This window comes from Gossypium arboreum, chromosome 9 (assembly GCF_025698485.1).
Source record: "Gossypium arboreum isolate Shixiya-1 chromosome 9, ASM2569848v2, whole genome shotgun sequence".
In the NCBI taxonomy this organism is placed as follows: Eukaryota; Viridiplantae; Streptophyta; class Magnoliopsida; order Malvales; family Malvaceae; genus Gossypium; species Gossypium arboreum.
In genome coordinates this window covers 7,816,776-7,838,692 of record NC_069078.1, presented here as the reverse complement: position 1 = coordinate 7,838,692, position 21,917 = coordinate 7,816,776, and the positions used below count along the sequence as shown (strand labels likewise).

At 28.2% G+C, this 21,917-nt stretch overlaps 2 protein-coding genes across 4 annotated transcripts; both read right to left on the bottom strand.

Annotated features, from left to right (window-relative positions):
• Window positions 1-3,051: 3,051 nt before the first annotated feature.
• LOC108456195 (uncharacterized) lies at window positions 3,052-3,826 on the bottom strand. The gene has a single exon (XM_017754793.2). The coding sequence runs from the start codon at window positions 3,684-3,686 to the stop codon at window positions 3,114-3,116; it is 573 nt and encodes a 190-aa protein (XP_017610282.2). The 5' UTR covers window positions 3,687-3,826; the 3' UTR covers window positions 3,052-3,113.
• A 3,318-nt stretch (window positions 3,827-7,144) lies between these two features.
• Window positions 7,145-11,263, bottom strand: LOC108455627 (uncharacterized). 3 transcript variants are annotated; one of them, XR_008270980.1, is made up of 5 exons: window positions 11,115-11,263; window positions 10,826-11,002; window positions 8,901-9,956; window positions 8,460-8,577; window positions 7,145-7,343 (listed from the first exon to the last, which is right to left on the bottom strand). XR_008270980.1 is itself a non-coding variant. In XM_017754168.2 (4 exons), the coding sequence occupies exons 2-4, from the start codon at window positions 10,997-10,999 to the stop codon at window positions 8,548-8,550; spliced, it is 1,260 nt and encodes a 419-aa protein (XP_017609657.2). In that variant the 5' UTR covers window positions 11,000-11,002; window positions 11,115-11,263; the 3' UTR covers window positions 8,306-8,547. The 3 variants fall into 3 exon arrangements, 1 of the variants encoding a protein (XP_017609657.2); XR_008270979.1 differs by having other exon boundaries at window positions 7,145-7,328; XM_017754168.2 differs by lacking the exon at window positions 7,145-7,343 and having other exon boundaries at window positions 8,306-8,577.
• Between the last annotated feature and the right edge of the window lie 10,654 nt (window positions 11,264-21,917).

Below are 21,917 nucleotides of genomic sequence, written 5' to 3'. Positions count from 1 at the left end.
TCTAGTTAATTTCTTTGACGTTGAGATGTTTTACTTAAATGCCTATATTTTAATATATAAGTTTTAAGTTGTTGAGAGTTTTTCTGTTGTATGTCCTTTCATATGAATTAATTTTGTGTATTAATATAATACGGTCACTATTTATATATGTGATATGTTAAATAGGTTTTCATGCACGATGACACGTACTCTATTATAAGGTTAATACGTGTATACTCAAAGTGGATTTGCATACACAATTTTTACACCACGTGTAAGTGAATTCATTTTATATATTACACATCCTCATATTAGGCTCGCTCATACTACAAATGTGCGAGCACTACGCATCTGTAAATCTATACAAAATATGAATCAAAACTTAACGGATTAGCGGGTCAGTGAATTGATAATAATTAATAATATAACACTAAGTCTAAATTTTAAAATAAACCAATAAAGTTTATGAGACTATTTTTTTTTTTGTGTGTGTAATTCGAAATTCACCTAACAATCTTACTTTGTTTTGCTTATTAGGATTCAATGCCATCCATATGAAATTTCACAAAGACCCACCAAAAATAAAAAGAAAAACTGATATTCAAAATAGAAAATATGACATATATAGTATTTTGTTACATAGAGTTTGTTTTTTTATGGATTGATGAAAATTTTTATAGATTATGTTTTTTTTATTTCTTTTACTACTTATTAATATTGAGAAGGGGAAGGGATATTGTCCATTGAGATGAGACAAAGAGGCATTAATGAGGTGCTTACATTCTAACAAGATGAAAATGATATATTCTGCTCTTTGTAGATATATGTCTTTCTCATTTTAATTATTTTGATGGATGAGTCTTTACCTGTCCTTATTCATTGGGACCAATCTAGGGATGACAAAATAATCTTCTTTTAGTGTGAAAAAAGAGACTAAGGATGAAATTAGAATTAGATTGATTTGGAATTAAGAATTTTTTTGAACCCTCATTATTTAGGTGTATGTAAAACATTTTTAAGTTTTTTTATATATATTATATGAGTGTAGTATCACGATTCTTAGTGTTTGTTTTTTGATACAATGTTTAGAACTATCCATAGCTTTTTTCCAACCTTTAAATAAGAGGATACAGTGCTTTTGTACACTCAAAATCCTCTTGTACTAGCAACAATGTTAATGCTAACTAAACTAAAACTCAATTTACATTTTAAGTTTAATATTAGAATAATTACTTTCTATAAAAATTTCTTTAAATGAGTTTAAAATGGTACAATTTTTTGTATTAAAATAATAAAATAATTAAAACTAACATTTTACATCCTTTTAAGTCCACTAGCAGTGAACAAACTAAATGTATTTTATATTATTACATATCTATTATATCAATAAATTTATTTTTGTAGAGAAATCTACTTGTATTTAATATATTTTGTCCAATTAATATTTGAACAGTTGAAAGTTTTAAAGATAAAGTAAATAGTTAGAAATTTATAATTTACGTTGAATTTAACATGCATAATTTTAATGAATGAAATTTAAAATATGACGGTTAGATCATAAAAATATTAATTATACAAAAATATATGAAAAGGTATAAAATTAAAGTGGTGTAAATGGATTCCTTCCTTTATCATTTTATTAGATTGATAAAATTATTAATACAAAATGTTAAAATAATTAAGATATAATTTTATTGTAAAAAAACTTAATTTATATATAAATATAATTTTCAAGACTCACTATAAGGGGAAAAATTATGGAAAGATCAACAAGTGTTGGTTATAATAGTAAGATACATTGCACTTTCAATGAAAAATATAGATTTTAATTTTAAAGATAATATTGTTGAAATGAGTAATCATAAATCCTGAACTTGAATCGTCAAACTAAATTAAAAAAATATCCTGAAAAGTTTCTCTAAACTATAGTAATCTATTGGTGAAATTTTTAAACTCCATGAACAAAAGCAATTTATTCTACCAAAATTTTCTTTCGAAGACAAACTGGGTTCTATAAGACTAACTTTCACCAATTGAAGTTAAGGGTGTTCAAACAATTAACCATTCAGCAAACCGAATTGAACTAGTATTAATCAAATTAATTAAGCTTTTTGATCTTTTAACCGTTAATCGAACTGAAATTTTTTCAAAAAAAAAACCAAATCGAAATATTTTTGCTAATTCAGTCGGTTAACTGAAATTTATATGTTTTTGTTTTTTTGGTTAAAACAAGTATAAAAAAAATAAAAAAATTGTAATAATGTTCATTTGACCGAATTATCTGAATTGAAATTATATGTAATTTGTATTATTAATTGTTAAGTTTAATTAATTACCTGATTTCGAATTGAATTAATCGATAACTAAACTTCCAAAAAGTTATTAACCGTCCTCCGACCAAATTAGATCAGATAACTGATTGATTAATTAAATTAGATTGGTTTGATCGGTTAATTTAGTTTTAACCAAAATTTGAATACTTCTCATCAAAGTGGAGTATTTTATTTTATTTTTGTCAAAGTTTGGGCTTGCCTTTCTTAGTTAATTTACTAATTCCAAAAATCAGCCTTGGGTTTATTGGTGGGCTAATTAAAGGGTAAGAAAACTAAAAAAGAATCGACCCCAACCTTCTCCAAATAGCCCACCAGTCTTCTCATCCTATATCCAAAAGCATTTTGGAATTTAAAATGTAGTACCAAAATATGTATTCATCTCAAAGTTACTAAGATTTTAGGAGTGGCTATTTCACAATTTAATGGAAAAGAGGGAAAATAATATAAATTAAATTTGTGAAGTATTTGTTATCAATTGTTTTATCTTGATATTGTAAATTTGATTTTACTTTTTCCTTGAAAAGAATGTAAGAAAAAATTGCAAATTTTGATGAGTTCATTAGTAGTATTTTGGCCATCATATAAGCTTCTTGTTCCTTGTAAATCAAGCAACAATTTAAATTTTAACATGGAATTAAAGTAAGCATGAAGATTTTTTATTTTTTATTTTTATGCAAAAAGAGGTTATAAGGAGAGAATTGAGTGTGTATATATATATATTAAAATTGGAATCCAAAAATTCACTGACTAATACCTCTTAAAATTGATTGAATAAATCAATTAAGTTAGACCCAAATTCAATTATCCCTCAACTTTCAAAACGAAACGATTTACTCTATCAGATGAAAGGTTGGTGTGTTTCTTCTTGCTGAAATCAGCTTGTTTTCTTCCTTTTCTTGCATCTAAAGCTAACTGCTGTCTAAACATGGCAATGAATGCTTCAACTCTCTCATTCAATTCCTCCTTTGACAGCTTTAATGTCTCAATATTTTCTTCTTCTTCTTCTTCTTCTTCTTCTTCTTCTTCAACCACCACTTCTTTCTCTACTAGATCTTCAACTTCTTTACTTTTGCTTATTTGCTTTGAATTGCTGACCTGATGGTCTTCTGCACATGCTTCAGCTTCATTGAAATTTCCTCTTTTCTTCTTCATTTCTTCCTCATTTTTATTCATTTCTTGCTGACTAATTTGACTTGAATTTGGGGTCATGGAAGTGAAAAAAATAGCCAAAAGCACAAGGTTTAACACAAGAAACACCCAAGCTCGCCATTGTTGAACTAGAGACAACAGTAGAGCACGTTTCAAACATACCAGTAAAACAGCTATTCCTGCTGTAAACAAAGCTGTATTCACATTTTCTTTCTTCTCCTCCATACTTTTTCTCTCTTGAAAATTTCTTGGGTTTTCTTTTTTCTTTTTACATGTTGGAGATGATCAAATTGACGATATATATATAAAATGGGAGATTACAATTTTACCTTGAAACTAGGGTTAAAATGGGAAGCCATGGGAATCATCTGGCACCACCAGCTGTGAAAATCAGAGACAAAACATGGCATGGGAAGGGAAAGGGAGACAAGAAAACATAGATATAAACTTTTCAGTAACAATAAAGTTACCTTATGATTGCTGCATTTTAATTTTTAGTCATGTAAGTATGTGTGTGTTAGGGCTTGGCGTGCTGACCAGTGGGCCTAAAATCATGTTTCCAACAGCTTTTTGGTCTTTCGGTTTTTGAGCATATCAATGGAGTTGCGAAACATTCCACTATCCTATGTTTCAAATCTGTTTGTTTTCTTAAATAGATATAAAGCTTATGTGATATTTTATTGAATCAAAGATGTACATTTATATTCTAACATTCTATATTTATTTCACATTGTATTTTAAGTTTGAATGACATCGGTAAAAATATTTTGAAAGTTCTTGTATTAGGAGTCGAATTATATTTTGTCCATTCTATTTAAAAAATAGGTAAACTATTCTCTATACATTAAATTAAAGAGTAAATTAATCCTTTCTATTAAAAATTTCATCTATTTGTATTGTTAAAATCTTACATAACTGACGGAATAACTAGACAGTGACATGTGACATGCTATGTGTAACTCATGCTAACGGTTAACGGCATAAATGGATGAAAGTTTTAACAAAAGTATTAATTTGTTCTTTAATCTAATATAGAGGGACTAATTTATTCATTTTAAGTAGAAAAAGTAAAATGCAATTTAACTCTTAATATAAAGACTTCTAATTTACTTTTATCGAATAGCGTATGAGTATATATTTCAATTGCACATGTACAACATTTAGTAGCACATTATTTAAGAAATAAAATGACAAACAGAACATGTTGAATAACATTATCATTATTCTTTTCTCTTTCATCGTGCATTTTTTACCATCATATTATGTTAGTAATGAAATGGGAAACATAGCATAATGGTTGATAGGTAGAAAACATGTAAAAGTGTTGTAATGTATGAATGGCAAAGATGGAATGCTTCAAGGAAAAGTCTATTCTATTTTATTTCTTTTATCATCATATCGATTTATTGAAAAGTTTACATATTAAATAAACGTCTTACTTAATCATCAAAGGTTGAAATTGCATTATTTATAAAACTGAATTAAAATAAAAAAATAGTTTTTAAAAATATATTTTTTAATCAATTACTCATTTTATATGTTATATTGAAATTGGATTATATAAACTTTTGGTTAATGTGGATAAGGTTAATGTTTTGGTATACTTAAGATTTCAAGTTCGAATCTTATCTTGAATAATTATAGAGGTGAAGTTATAAAATTTTTTAGGGTCGAATTAAATTATATATTTTTACAATAGTAAAAATGTAATTTTATCATTTTAATAGCTTATATTTTATAATTTTAAATGATTAAATTAATTTTTTTTATTTTAGAAGCTAAAGTGTAATTTACCATTACTAATTTAAAACTTTATAAACTATAAAAGATTCTAAATGAAAATTTTTCCACTTTAAGGAGGGCTGAGCCCCAATGTGGATTCTCTTTTGATTTTCTTTTTGTTAAAATCTCATTATTTTGTGTTTTATAATAAATATTTTTTATAAGGGATAGAACTGGATAAGGGTATTAAGAAATTCAACTCAGAATTAATATCAGAAATACAATTTTTTTTTTCTACTCCACTTACTATTCAATTTATTCTAATGGAATGTACATTATTTGTAATTCTAATTATACATTCTCACAACAAATGGTAAACAAAAAATCAGAGATTAAACTCACATGCCTTTTTAAAACCAAAAACAGAGAGAGAGGATCAGATTTTTTCAGGTTTATGACAGCAACGAATGATCGGAAACGTGAAGGTTGATAGCACGCCTTGCTTTGTAAGACCGCACCATCATAGGAAAATGACCCTACATCTCCCATTTCTCCATGATTGTATTTTAAATGCAAAAAGCAACATATTCCTTATTCAAACATACCTTTTGTTTGTTTTTATGTAATAAACGAAAAGAATGTTTGGTAAGAAAAGGAGGTTATTGAAAAGGAAAACTCAAAAAGTTGTCACTTGTTTTCATATATATTAGGCCTGAACGTTCGCATTCTTGAATCCTCCTCCTCCTATCATTTTCTAAAATGACAAAATTTATATACAAATATTAAAAAATAATCAGCCTTTGGAACAAAATTTAATGTTGAAATTGCATTATTTATAAAATAAATTAAAATTAAAATTAGATTTTTAACCAATTACTCATTTTTATACTTATATTCAACTGAGATTCTATAATATTTTGATCATCGTCGCCTTAACTTATTATTTGAGTTAAACTTTGGATGTAATGGTTTTCTGATTATTATTTTGACTTTGAGACTTTAGTTTCAAATTGCATTTTTGAGTTTGTGTCTTGAGACAAAACAAATATATCTCAAAATAGGACGAATGAATTGCACTGAGCATGCATTTCTAAGTGCATGCTTCAAGACATAGCATGTATGTATCGAGACATAGTGGGTTAAGTCTCGAGACATTTGAAATTAATAGCTAAAGTTTGCTTTTAAGGGAGGCAAGTCTTGAGACATGACCTTTGTGTCTCGAGAGTATCAAGACATGGGTCCTTGTATTGATACATTGGCCTAGGTATCAAAATTTAGTTCCAAATTTCGTATTTTGAGCCCTCATTCGATATTTTAAAACCTGTTCAAGCTAAATTTATGTTAATAATGATCCATTAATGCATGTAATGGTTAATTGCATGATATTATCTTGTATTTAAATAAGTTTTAATTGTATAATTGATCATTTGAATCAATTCGATGATGACTGTGACATTCTTTATATGATAGGGATAATTAGGCGTTGCATTTTTCACACCATTGCAAAAGATATATACAACATCAGTATAATAAAAGCTAGCAACAATGACATTTCATTTCCAAGTACTACAAATATATCCACCATTGGAGTCATTCGCTTTCTTCAATTTTAACAGTAATTTAGAAACTTTATTCTTTAATTGAACATTTTCTTCAATAATTTCAGCTTTAACATCAAACAACGCATTATCTTTCAAATACGATACCTTGTTACTTAACTTATTAAATTTATCATATTTTCAACTCCAAAATAATTTCTGCCATGCATAAAATCCACATATTTAATCCCACAAATAAATGAAGTGTTACACTATATTAAAATCATTTTATATTAATAACTATTGGGTGTAATGATAAGATACATTGTACAAGAGAAAATGTAAGTTCAAATATTGAAGATGACATTGTTAAGAAGAACAACCATGAATCCTATATATGTACTGTAAAAAAAACATGAACAATATAAAAAAATCATAATCTGATAAGCATTCAATTTTATTAACAACATATGTTTTAAAATACAGTTTTATTAGAACATATAAATTTTATCTGGTATATTGGACACACATAAACATTCTCCTGGATTTGCTTTTGTCCAAGAAGTCCACCTTGGTGTTTTTTCATTGCAAGAACAACAAACACCTCCTGCGTCATCCCACTCTATCGAGTCATTTGATATCAAATTATACGCATTCGATTTTTGTTTTGCAAATATAAAATAAACTTAAACAAAACTAGCACTTGTAAATATAATGAGTAAAAGAATTCTCAACATCACACTTTATATACATGAAGATATTATATTTTTGTTTAAAATTTCGTTTTGTTTAAATCAACTTTCTTTTATCTGTTTTAATTTTATAAATTCCATGTTGGAATTAATTAACTTTTAAAAATTATATATAACAATCACTAAATGCCATATTAATGTGTTTTGCAAAACCACAAAAGTCTCTTGCATATATATGGTAATTACTCAAATAAACACTTATTCAATTAAGTCTAAAAGGCTAAAATTTTAAAAGTTTGATTTTTATAAGGATAAATATCAAAATTGAATATGAATTTTGTATAATATTAATTTGATGTATTTTACTAACTTGTTATCTATGTAGCACGTCATTTTTGGTTAAGTTATCAAAATTATTGACATGACATTTTATGATATTAAAAACAAACAAAAAATTTAAATTATTTCCACCTATATTAAAAATATAGATTTCTTGGAGGAAATAAGAAACCCTTTTAGATTTGTTTTTTCTTTTAATCTAAGTGGAAAGAATTTAAATTTATTTGTTTGTTTTTAACCTTATAAAATACTATGTCAACACTTTTCACATGGCTTAATGAAAAATTGTACCACATAAATAATGGGGTTAGCAAAATGTGAAAATAAAACAAAAATTAAAATTTGATAAATACAAATGTACTAAATTAAAATTGATTTATTACATTATAAATTATATCAAAGTTAATGTATATTTTTAATATTTATCCCATTTTATATGTATAACTATTAAAATGTTATTTAACAATATAATTTTATATCTATATAATCTTTTTCAAATTATTGTATACTAATGTTAAAAGATTAAACAAAAGCTCACATATTTGGGGTCCTGTTTTATCTAATTTAATTGACTATACAACAAACTCAAAACAAAAATTCAGATTTCAAATAGTATTTGAGAAATCGAAAGAAACAAATCAAGTATGAATAAAAGTTTTGGCCAAATAGACAAACTATGGAATATAATATATCAAGCATTTACTCACCTTTCATTGAAAAGGAATTCCTCAGGAAACACCTACAGTTTCAAACATTCCTTTGTTTGGTTAGATTAATGTTAAACTAATCCACCAATTACCATCTTTTGCCTGATAAAGAAATGAGCTGCAGCAAATAAGTGAAAGGTGATCATCAGGGCTGTATAATAGCATATGGAATTCTTTGACACAGTCTCAAAGCCATTTAACACTTACGAAAATATAGTATATGTTATTTGGACTTTGCATTATTTAAGTACTTATATTCTATGTATATTTAAATATGGATATATGTATAAGGATATAATCTTTCAGAAAACCACAAAAATACATAAAGAAACTTAAATAAAATTAAACCATGTATCCAACACTTATGCATAACTCCAATTAACATAAATCACAGCAGCAACACAATGAATAAGAGAGTTAGATGGAGAAAAGGAAACCAACCTGGTGAGCAACCTGAGCCAGTCGTCGACTCTCCTTAGAGCATTCATTAACCAATTTAGACTTGGAAATTTCTTGTAAACTGTTCTCTTTCTCCCCAGCCCCAGCCCTCCTTTTTAAACTTCTCCCTTTACAAGTCTTTTCATCTGTGTTCCCAAGGGATTCCTTCTTGCGCTTCCTGATGTGGATGCTGTCGTTGGTTCTATCCACCATAGCCGAAGACTCATCAGTTGCGTTTGATGCAGGATCCACTTTACATTTAATAAGTGTTGGTCCAGGACCCAAACGGGTCAACGGCTTCATCTTGATCTCGGTTTCACCTGTTTTCAAGTCACTTTCATTTGAATCAACATTAAAGCAGACTGCAGAAGAGCTAGGAACTAATGATGACTGATAAGGCTCAGTGAGCTGATTGTATATGTTCACTTTTCCATTATAGACGGTCATAATATCTTCATGACTGCTGCTTTTATGCTGGAATTCTTCTTCTGATTTTGTATAGCTTTCTGTTCGATCAACATTACCAACCCTGATGGAGGATACAGTGTGAGAATCTTCATATGGTTTAACATTTCCATTGATTGTGTGTTTCATCTCCAAGTTTCTCTGAGGAGCACAAGTTCTCTGTGTATACAGCACTTGCTTCTTGCTTGCCATAAATATGGTGGTCAAGTCAGAGCTATGATGATAATAACTCTCAACATGAGACACATTAGGTTGACCAGTTTGCTTTGTAGCATTGCAGCATCTATGAAGATATCCATGATTGAATACATTCTCCCTCATGTCAGATTCTGCAACAGTCACATATCCTGAATTCAACGGAGATTGTACAGTGGGCTTAGTTATTGGATATTTTAAAGAAGCTGTTGCATCCCCACTAATGATTTCTCCACTAAAAGGCTTCGCTTGAGTTTTCTTTGCAATTTTAAGCTTATCCCGTAGACAATTTAATTCCACTCTAAGATCTGTTATAATATCCTCTGCTTCATGCAGCTGCGCTTCTAGCTCATCAATCTTTCTCTTTTGGTTCAAGGATGTTGTCTCTGCTTCAATCGTCTGTGAGGAAGAATTTGAGACTGCTATATTTATTGCCAAAACAAATTAGAAAAAAACAAAAAGGGAGAAAAGCTATTATGATTGCTTTCTGGGCCCAACTTAGGAAAGACCATTACTCCAATTAAGGTTTGTATTTTTTTTTGGCTTTTTTAAAGCTTAATTGAACAGAAAGTAATAAACTATTAGATTTGTTTGAGTTAGGAGAAATTATTTTATTAATCCTTTTTACTATATTATTTATGGCTCTTTCCTAATTATTTGATGGTGCTCATAAATGAGAAAAAAGTTGAAGGTCCATGACAATATTGGTTTCAACTATTAGTAATGAGAAATAGAGCTGACAAATAGGCGGGTTCAGGTGGATTTGGATTAGATTTCCTTTTAACTCGGATCAGTTTAAGTTTGAATTTTTTTGAATTTAGTTTTTTCGAGTTTGAATTTTTTTGAGTTTAGATATGTTACGAATTAAAATATTTTAGGCTCAGACTCTTTTAGACTTTTTTTTTTTTAATTTTCATATTCAAACTCGAATTTAATACGATTCAATTGTTGAGTTCGGAACTATTTTCCCAGCTATAGTGAGGAGTAATGGTATGATAGTCGTCGGTTAATCTAATATAATTGCCTATGATTCAATTACAATGATGATTGATGGATGTGTAAACACAGGAAACATGCCAAATATTCTTGAAGAAGATACTTTTCGCCAAAATTATCTCAAGTTCGAGCTTGAGGATAAGCTCTTTTTTCAAAAAGTGGAGTAATATTATAAATGTTTTTGTGGGCTAAAACTATGTAATTAAAGGAATTCAAAGTTCTTTCCAAAAGCTAATTGTTTTGATTTCATTCTCTGTTCTTTCTAAATGTACCTTGTCGTCGATCATGTGTTTCAACTGAAGAAGCAAACGAAGCGACTCCTTGTTGGAACAATCCAGTTGCTGCTGAAACAACGCTGCTCTTTTCTCCGAAATTATCACTCTCGCCGCTGCTTCCTTTGCCGTGTTCAGTATTACCTCTGCATACGCCGCCTTCAATGCGGCCATTTTCTACACCAAAACAAAAACAACAAAATCACATTCCAAAAAAACAAAAAGAAAGGTACAATAACAGAAGAAAAGAAAAAGAAAATCGGAATGAAAGTGTAGTTTCGTAACGTACATCTAAAGCTCCCCTTGCGATTTGAGAGCTGATGCCCTTCGTAGTTCCCAGATTTGAGATTGCTCGTTTGGGCGGGCGTTTTACGGGGCTGAAAGAAGTTAATTGAAAGGGAATTCAATAGGACGGTATTGACCTTAGCTTTGAATTTGAATTACGAAAAAAGGAAAAAGAAAAAGAACTTTCTGCCAAGGCGCGTAATAATAGATTGGGTTGTTGCTCGTTAGGGAACGTGGACCCCACATTTTGAATTTTTTGAGAACGAGATGAAAGGACTAAAACGGTGCGTTTTGTATTGTAATTAAAGTGGCTGGAAAAAGTCTTTTTTTAATCCAAAAATAAAATCAATAAAGTACTTTTGGAGCCAACATGATATTTTAACCTTTATTCGTAATTTAATATATTATTTATACTAGGTATATAATTATTTTTATTAAAATTTACTTTAAATATATAACATTATATATCTAAATTATAATGGTTATATTTTAATGAAATTTAAAATATAGATTATATATTCAAATTAAATTTTATAAATAATTAATATTATTTACTTACAAATATTTAAAATTTATATTTCATATATTAAAATATTATTAATGAGTTACAATAAATTATTTTTATATTTTTACTAAAATATCATAATATTAACTAATTTGAACATTATTTGAATACATATTTTTACTTTACAATATCATGTCTAAAATTAATATTATTTGAATAGCTTGGAGTTTTGGTATGTATTTCTATAGTCTAATGCTTATTTAAAACTTGTATCTTTGTGTTACTTTACATCGTAGATTGTCTTAATGAACAATCGAGGATAAAGTTAATTATATTGAGGTACATTGAGGTTAAATGTTGATACAATGACTAAAGTGAATAAAGTAGAAATTGTAGTTATAATTTGAAATCAATAATCTGTATAAGAAATTAGTTGAAGCTTATTGAAGCATTTGTTAATTGATGAACTTTGTTTTATGAATTATAAACTGATTCATATGAAACGAAGGAAAGGACAAATGATAGATTTGAATTTATAAGCCATCGTTACTAAGCAATTCGGGTTGACAGTACTATATTGATAAACCATAGTTTCTAGGCAATTTGGTGTGGTAAGCCATCATCGTCAGACAATCTGAGGTGGTAGGTCATCGTTGCCGAGCAATCTAGGATAATAGTTCTATAACTATAAACCATCGTTGTTGGCCAATCCGAGGTGGTAGGCCAACGTCGCTAAGCAATTCGGTGTGGCAGCTCACCGTTGCCAGGCAAATCCGGGATGACAGACTAAAGTAAGTTAAACATGAGCACGTGAACTTGGAATATTGACTGAAGGGTAACATGGTTTGAGATTTTACGAATTAGAAATGTATATAGAATGATGTTTCATGCTTGAGTTATAAGTAACCAAATTTTTAGATGACGATTCTATGTATTGCGAATTATACCATCTCTTTATAATGTTTCTGACTTATAGGAATACTACTGAGTGATATACCATCATACAACTTTATTTCCCGTGTACAGGATAGGTTCAAATCCATGTTCTTGGAACCCATTTCAGCATCATGTCAAGATTTCTAACTCTATAGAGTTTGTGCCTCTTATTCTAGTTAGGTTTGGCATGTACCTAATGTGTCTTGTAAGGGTTTTGTTTGGCAAAAGATGTCAACTAATGGTGTTGGTAGGTAAAGTCACTTTGGGTATATTATGTATATGTTTGTGATATGTATAGGTAAAATAAGCATAGTCAAGTTATAATGTCTATAGTTTATTAATATGTAATGTATGATGTTATGTATATTAGTCAAAGTTATGGAATTGATTTTTAGAAGGTGTTATAGATATGTTTGGACATGTTGCAATTGCATAAAAACAGTTTATTTGGTCATTTTTAAGGTTGTATTGTTGTTGACATTGGTTGGTATGAAATGGTAGGTTTTGATTTTTCTTTTTTTTTTTGCAAAAATAGTGGGTGACGTCGCGACGTCGTAAAGTTTTCACTGGAATAAGGTTGGACTGTTTGTCACGTTGTGACGAGGAACCCCGTCATCACGACGAGGCTAAACAGATTGTCATGTTGCGACAAGAGACACCCTCACATCGCAACGTCGGTCCTGCAAGTTGAAACCCTCACATTTTGATCCTTATTCATTCTCGGGTTGGTTTTTGAGCTTTCGTAAGCTCGTATAAGATTTGGTAACTATTAAATGTTGTTTTTAATGCTTGTAATTATTTGAATTTAGTTGTATTTTGTATTAAACTAATAGTTGTGAATATAATTGCTCCAGCAATGAATGTCACACTCTGTAGCTTAGACCTGACGATCGGGTCGGGTTTAAGGGTGTTATAAATATGAAATCATGTTCATATATTGGTAATAATATATGTATACAGAAATGGTGCCCATGTGAACATAGTAAAATGTTAGGATACATATGGCATGCCATTAGGGTTATATACGTATTTGATTAGGCATGGGATTTACATGTTATTACGAGGTCTAGCATTTATTTCAGATTCTCGAGTTATACTAGTTATAGGTTTAGCCTAGACAGGTAACCTCGATATAATGTCAACTTGTGTGAGAAACTTATTCCCGTGTATCCAAGTCTATTTTACTATAGTTCTATCGAGCAATATTCAATTGATTGGAAATGAAAACATAAATGTGAATTGGAAATGAAATGATCTTTGTTGATGTTAGATATGTGAATTGTTATGTGATTCCATTAAAGAATTGATATTATTTATGACTTGGGAATATGACTAACCTATTTGATTGGCAATGTTGTTATATGTTTAGGTATACCATCATGTGCCAAAAAATAGCTTTGTGAATGCCAAATTGATTAGTTTAAATTATGCCTTTAATGGTCAAGGTAAGTTTAGTAATTCCATTTGAACTTACTAAGTATTCTTAATGCTTACTCTGGTTGTTTTTCCTTTCCTGTAGATTTTCACATTACGGAACTGCTGAATCGGATCAGCGGAAGAGCACACACTATCATAAGACATTAGTTATATGTTCATTTTGAGTTTAGACCATGTGGCATGTACTTAAGGGTTCCTAGTGTGTAAATTACTATTTTGCGAATTGGTAGTTTTATGTTAATGGTGGTAATCATTGATTTTGAATATAACTTTGGTATGGAACCTAATCATGCATATTTTGGTTAAGTTTGATGTTATTGAATGATGATTTTTCTTTTGAATGGTTTGGCATGTTAAAGCTATCAATTAGACTATTTGAGTTAGTTAAATTGATTAATAATTTGGGAACGGTGAGGTAAATGTTAAGCATGACATATAACTTAGTATGTGTTTTAATTAATTCATGTCATTCTCTTGAATGAGTAGTTTTCAATTGGTGTAATATCAACATGCTTGAGTTGGTGATGACAACATTTTGGCTTGGATAGATAGAATGGATATAATTGTACCTAAATGTTGAACGATAGATTGTATGGTATAGAATGGTTATATACTTGAAATGGTTGTCATTGGCTTGGTTAAATGGTTTCATTCTTGTGAAAGGTTGAATGAAATAATTTGGAAATGATTTAAAGTTAATTGAATTAGGTACCAGATATTTATTTTGCCAAATAGAGGGTCAACATCGCGACCATGAGTCTCTGACGTTGCAATGTCATGACATGGATATACATGTCATCACAAGGTGTCTCATTGAGTTGGTGACGTCGCAACATCAACCTAAGACTTTTAAAAAAACTTTACATTTTGGTCCTGATTCATGTTTGGGTTAGCAAAAGAGCTTTTGTAAGCTTGTATGAGACCCAGAAATGATTATGTGATATGTTATGAATGTGATTAAATCTTTTTTATATGTTTAAATGATCGAATGATGTATGATTGTCTATAAATGTTTCGACAATGAATGTAGCATCTTGTAACTCGAACTTGATGATTGGGTCGGGTAAAGGGTGTTACTAGAGTTATATACCAATTAAAATTTAACTTTAGTTTTATAAATGGCATTTAGTAGTTAGGTATATTTAATCAAGTAGTATCTAAGAAAAAATACTGGTAAAAAATGAAGATTATTAGCAATAATATGTTAGGGTTATATAGAAAAGAAAGAAGCATTAAAGCAATGGTTCTTTGATGAAGCAATATCAAATCATATTTTACATCAAACTTTTTTTCACTAATAATTGTAATTTAAATTATAATTGTAATTTAAATTATAATTATCGCAACTTTTCCTATATTTTATGTTTACAGTTCTATTCAAGTAATAACTCTATTTTAAAATTAACATATTTTTAACTAATATTTTAAATGTGTAACAATTATCACAACTTCTATTAAATTATAATTATTTTAAAATGTAAATTTAATTTCATTATGAATATCTTATTAAGTGGATGTTCATCATGATCAAGATAAAGTTTTAATATACTTTAAATTCTAATAGTTATTAGAATTAGATCTCTACTTCTTTTATACTTTTTATGCCTATAAATAGAGACTCTGATGAAGCATTGTAATCACCGATTTTGATCAATAAAGTACATTCTCTATTGCTTTCATATTTTCTTTGTTCTTTATTCTCTCCATCTCTCCTTATTTTATAACACGTTATCAGCATGATCTTGCTCAAAGTGATAGCTCCTTTTATCGATGATCAAATTTATCCTTCATGATTTTCAATATCTTTGATGGCAAGATGCAATGTTTTTACAAGAAGTTTCTTTTTTTTTTTAATGTTCCATATTTGATTATTATTTTTCATTCTTCTTTCATTACACGTTATCATTGTTTTGATTAACTTATTTTACTTTTTTTTCTTAAAGATGGTGAAAGATTTGATACCGTTATCTATATGAAATCGAGAAGTAAAATTCACTCTCAAAGTTTGCTTTTTTATATTTGCTTGGGGATGATTTGTTTATCTTCATTACAAAGAATGTTTATAATCACTACTTCTCATCCATGGTAACATAAGTCAATCTAATCAACTTCTTTTGAAAATTGATTTGATTTCTATTAAAAAGTTCAATTTATATAATTTACTATTCATATCTCTATGTATTTATAAAACCCTTCACGCATTTAGTTATTGAGATTTTTATGTGAAGATAAATATTTTTCATTTTTAATAGAATTGATTGGTTTAATTTTGATTTTTATAAAGATATATGATTATTGCGGAATGTGAGTAAAGATATTTACCGTCATGAACTTTGGGATATTCATCATGTCGTGATAATTTCATATCATTGTAGAATTTGAGATGAAATTATGTCATAAGAGGTGGAGGTTAGAAAATGTTTATGTTTAAACTTTTATAGTTGTAAAATTATTTTAATTTGACATTATAATATTCTGTATGTTGTTGTGGTATGATATATAAAAATATATATTATCTAACCACAATGATTTATTAGTGATGTGAATTTATTATTTGTTGCGTTTAATATATGTTTTATTTATACCTATTCATTTTTTATATGAATAAATAAAATTTTATTTAAAATAAATTAAGTATTCATTAAGGTTATACTTAAATGATTATATGCTCCTAAAAAGTTAATATTGCATCAAACTGTAAAAGCTCTTTAAGAGCTTATATTTTAGCTCCTTGTAATGTAAAATTTTGTAAAATATAATATTGTTTTCATATCAAGAAGATATATGTTGAATTTACATTAAAACCATATATATAAATAACATGAGATACTCATGTATTTGTATTATATATATTCTCGAATGAATACATTACACTATATGATTGAAATATTTAATGTGCTCCTGTAGTAGCAATATTGTGAAAATGACTTTAACAATATTTTCGAACGATCTCATACCTTTTAGTGGCTAAGCAAAATAATAAGTTACTAATGACAAACTATGAAATTATTTCCATTAGTTTTGCTTCATTCCCTGAAGTGAATGTAGCAGTATATAACAATTATGAAAAATGAAAATATAGAGATCATGATTGTTGTTGTAATTGAGGATGTGATTGGAGACTAATCATGGCAACATGAATAGATAGATTTTGATTTGAAATCCATGCATGTTTTGCGATGGTAATGATGAAATAAATAATCAATAGAGGCATTTAGAAGTCTATCCTACTAGATTTATTGCATTCCCTGAAGTGAATGCAAACATAAAGAAAATAAAAGATATAATCATGGACCACTAAAAGTGAGAACATAGTAATAAATAAGAGAACAATGAGAGTTTTCAAAATAACAATTTAAAGGGTAAATATAACTTATGTTATCAATGTGATATGAAAGATTATTGGCCACATGTTGCATATGCCCAAATATTTTGTTTTTGTTAATATTCTTTGAGGAAGGATATGAGAATGTAGTAATAAATTCTATCATTATAGATAGAAAATATTTATCTTATTTATTAAAAAACAAATATTATTCCAATATTTGATAGTACAAACTTAGTTAAAAGCTCTCGAATAGCTAATATATTAATATATTGTGATCATTAATCCATTGGTTTTAAAAATATTTATAATGGATCTTATATTAAGATTGTGAATGAGGAAAATATTATATTTCATACGAATCACTATTGCTATAAATATTTATTTTGAAAGAATGAAAAGAAAGGATTGGGTTATTAATTTATATTTATTTTATAAACTTTTGTGATCTTTTGTCATCATCCCCATTAAGGGTTGGAAGGAAAATATTTGATTGTAAAAGATCTATTTATGAGTAATAAAATATGAAAATTCTATCTAAAGCTCATTATGGTTGGATGCACCTGAAGTTGCAAAAAAAATTTTAGATATTTGAAGATTTTGGCATATTCCTTGAAGCGAATATTGCATATAATTGTTTGAAAATTATATTTATTTTGTTGACTTAGTGGCATTATTAAAAGTTTTTCAGTAGTAAATGTCACAATAGCACATATGTTGATACAAATTAAAAGAATAATAGTAAAATTATTAATTTGTTACAATTTAGTACAATTGAAACACATGTTAAAGTAAACTAGAAGTTTATTGATACAAATGCATTTACTGCTTGGCGTAACTAATTAGACCATCCTGGATCATATATGATGTGAAAATTAACTAAGAATTCATATGGACATTCATTAAAGAACCAGGAGATTCTTTAATTTAAAAGAATTCTCATATGTTGCTTGTTCTCAATGAAAATTGATTATTAGAAACTCACTAACTAAAGTTAAGATTTAATATCTTGCATTTCTTAAACGAATATGGGCCCCATTCATCCACCATGTGGATGGTTTTGATATTATGCGATTTTGGTAGATGCATCTATTAAATAATCACATATGTTTTATCAATTTGCAACCTGTCGTTTGCAAGATTGTTTGTTTAAATAATTAATTCCAAATCATGCAATTAAGACAATTCATCTTGCTAATACTAATGAGTTTATATTTCAATCTTTTATTGATTGAGTTTGAAAAACTTTTGTAAAAGTTTGCGCATAATGGTTTAAAGAAATTATTGATTGAACACCTCTGATTAATATCTAAACCATTACTTATGAGCACTGAACTTCCTATTTCAACATGAGATTATGTTGATTTACGTGTTTTATGCATCAAATCAATAAGTTATAAATACTCCCCATTACAATTGGTTTTTGATCAAAAGCTAAATATTTCTCATCTTAAAATTTTTTTTATATGCGTATATGTTTCAATTGCTCTACCACAACGCACAATGATGAGTGAATCCTCAAAAAAAGTTGAGAATATATATTAATTACAAGTTTCTTTATGTTATTAGATGTTTTGAATGTATTTGAGATTCAATTATGACATGATTTGTGATTACAATTTTGATTCCATAGTTTTCTCGACATTAGGGAGGAGAAATAATAACTTGTAATGAGTTAGGGGGAGAGTAATTTGAACCAGAAGTTCAATAAGAATAATTCATTATAAGTTAACTGTTAGATGTATTTACAAACTTAATGAGAATAACCAACTGTTATATGCCATCTAATATTTTAATTTGAATCAAAGTCCTAGTAGGATAATCAATTAGAATAAATAATAGATTGATTGGTTCCAAAAATGAAAATTCTTCTAAATGGTCATATAGTGGAGGCAGGTGCTCTAGAAGAGACCCAAGACATAACTAATATGTAAAACTCTAGAAGAGATTCAAGTACCTGAAACTGAATTTTAAAATAATGAAAATAAGAGATCTCGATAAGTTATGTCAATTCAAGAAAATGTAAAATCTAATAATAAGTGGTCGACAATGATTTTGCATGCAATATTATTATTGAAATAATGAAATAAAAGATCTTGAATAAATCTATTGAGAAATATAGATATGGAATAATTTATCAAAATAGAAAGACGTAACTCAAGTACAATTAAATTCGTGGAGTTTTTGGACTAGTAGTCTAAATATCTAAAGGTATAAAGCCAGTGACATGCAATTGAAGTAGTTTTACAAAAGCGGAATAAAAAATTGAAGTTTTTCTCTAAGTCTTGGCATTTATTGTGAAAAGATATAATATTCTTTTATGGTGGATGTAATAACCTTTAGATATATTATTAAATTGACAATTTATAAAAGATTTAACTTACGTCTAATGGTTATTGTTACAACCTTTTATGAATCACTATATAGTAATATTTATATTAAAATCCTTGAAGGATTTAGGATGCTAGAAGCATATTGAAATTCTCGAGAAATTTTCATTTATATGAATTGAAATAATTTGAACATATGTGGTAAATTTGACTTAGTGAATAGTAGTTGAAGGAGGATTATAATATTATCCAAAATACCTATTTGTGTTTTTATAAAAGAATCATAATTAAAGTTTGTTATGATTATTATTGAATCTCCTGAAGAGATCAAAATATATTTCCCCCAAATTTCTCTCACTCATGACTTTTAAAAGAATGATAATATAAATGCTTATCAAATACATTCAAATAGTCATTTGAAAAACTAGTATTCAAGATTGAATACGTAGAACATGAGGGGGAGTAAATACGCGTTGCATTCTTTTTCCCTTAACCGAAGTTTTATCCCATTGGATTTTCCTGATAAGGTTTTTAATGAGGCAGCATATTATGTGTATTATAAATTGTGTACTATTTTTATTCATTAGGTTTTTATCCTACAGGGTTTTTTCTAATAAGGTTTTAATGAGGCACATTATCTACCAATGGACATCCAATGGGGAGTGTTATGAATATCTTATTAAATGGATGTCCATCATTATCAAGATAAAATTTTAATATACTTTAAATTCTAATAGTTATTAGAATTAGATCTGGACTTCTTTTATACTTTTTATGCCTATAAATAAAGACTTTGATAAAGCATTGTAATCACTCCTTTTGATCAATAAAATCAATAAAGTACATTCTCTGTTGGTTTCATATTTTTTTGTTCTTTATTCTCTCCATCTCTCTTTATTTTATAATAGTTTCATTATTTTAAAAACATTATTTTATTCTCTCAATTATTTTTCAAAACTAATTGACATTTAGTATAAATTAAACTAATCATCATTTAATTAGCACAAATATATATTTGAAATTAAAAATATATTATTTAATGAATTAAAAATGTATAAAATCATGTGCAACACACGTGACATTAAAAGTTAATTTTGGAAAAGTGTTAAGTTTAGGATAAGTGACACTATAAGATCATGACACATAGTATTGGTAATGTCACAATAGCTCCATTATCATATGAAAATGGTTAATTTACCTAAATAATTAAAAAAATTAAATACGGAAATAGGTTGTCAGCTGGATTATATACAAAATTGGTATGTTTTTTTGGATCACGCTTGTCTGACAGGCGCAACCACTTTTTTTTATATTAAAATATTTTTTTGTTTTTTAAAATATTATTTTATTGGTGGCGCCTTTCTCATAGGCGCCACAGCTTGTATTTTTTTCCCGGTATGGGGTAGGTAGTGCCTATCTGGTAGGCGCAACTAGTGGAGTCTATCTAGTAGGCGCCACTGGTTACGCCTATCTGATAGGCACCACTGGTGCTTAATTTTTCCCCTATATATACTCCCCCGAAAATGAAATGGGCAAAAGATATACACAAAATTTAGTAAAACAAAAGTAAGAAGATAGGGAGAAGAAAAAAAAAAGGAAAACAAAAAGAAGGATAAGATATTTTAGTTTATTTCTTTTTAAATAGAATGTAGAGTTTGTTAGTAATTTTATTATTTGAAAGTTATTTTGTTAGGTTATTAATTTTGTTAGCTCCTGAATGAAAAAATTTACATTAAAAACTTTATGTAACTTTTTTGCTATTCGAAAATGTTTTGAGAATTTTGAATTTTTTTTAACAGATCTAGTATTGAAGATGGAGAATCAGTTTTTCGTATACGTTTATTTCGATGGAGAAATTTTGACAACAACCATGGGATGTATATTTGAATGTCGCAAACAAGTAGCAATAATATTTAATAGAAATATCTTGTTTGATGATATGAAAGAAAGAATTAGTGAAAAAATTATAAACGTTGTGGGAAAAGGATCTCGAAACTTTTCTACAAGTTTCCAGTTTCGACGGATCCCATAAAATTCACAGAAATGGAACTTGTAGATGATGAAGATGTAGAGACAATGGTTGCTCTTTATTGTGGGACTCGAAGCAACCAAAATGCACCGATTTAGTTGTTTGCTGAGTTAGCTGGTGTGAAGCCAACTGAAGACCCCACTCCATTAGGTGAAGAACATGGAGCTCAAGACATGGAGTTCAAGAGCTGTGTATGGTGGTTTCGATATCGTACATTGATAGTCAATCACCTATACATGGGATTG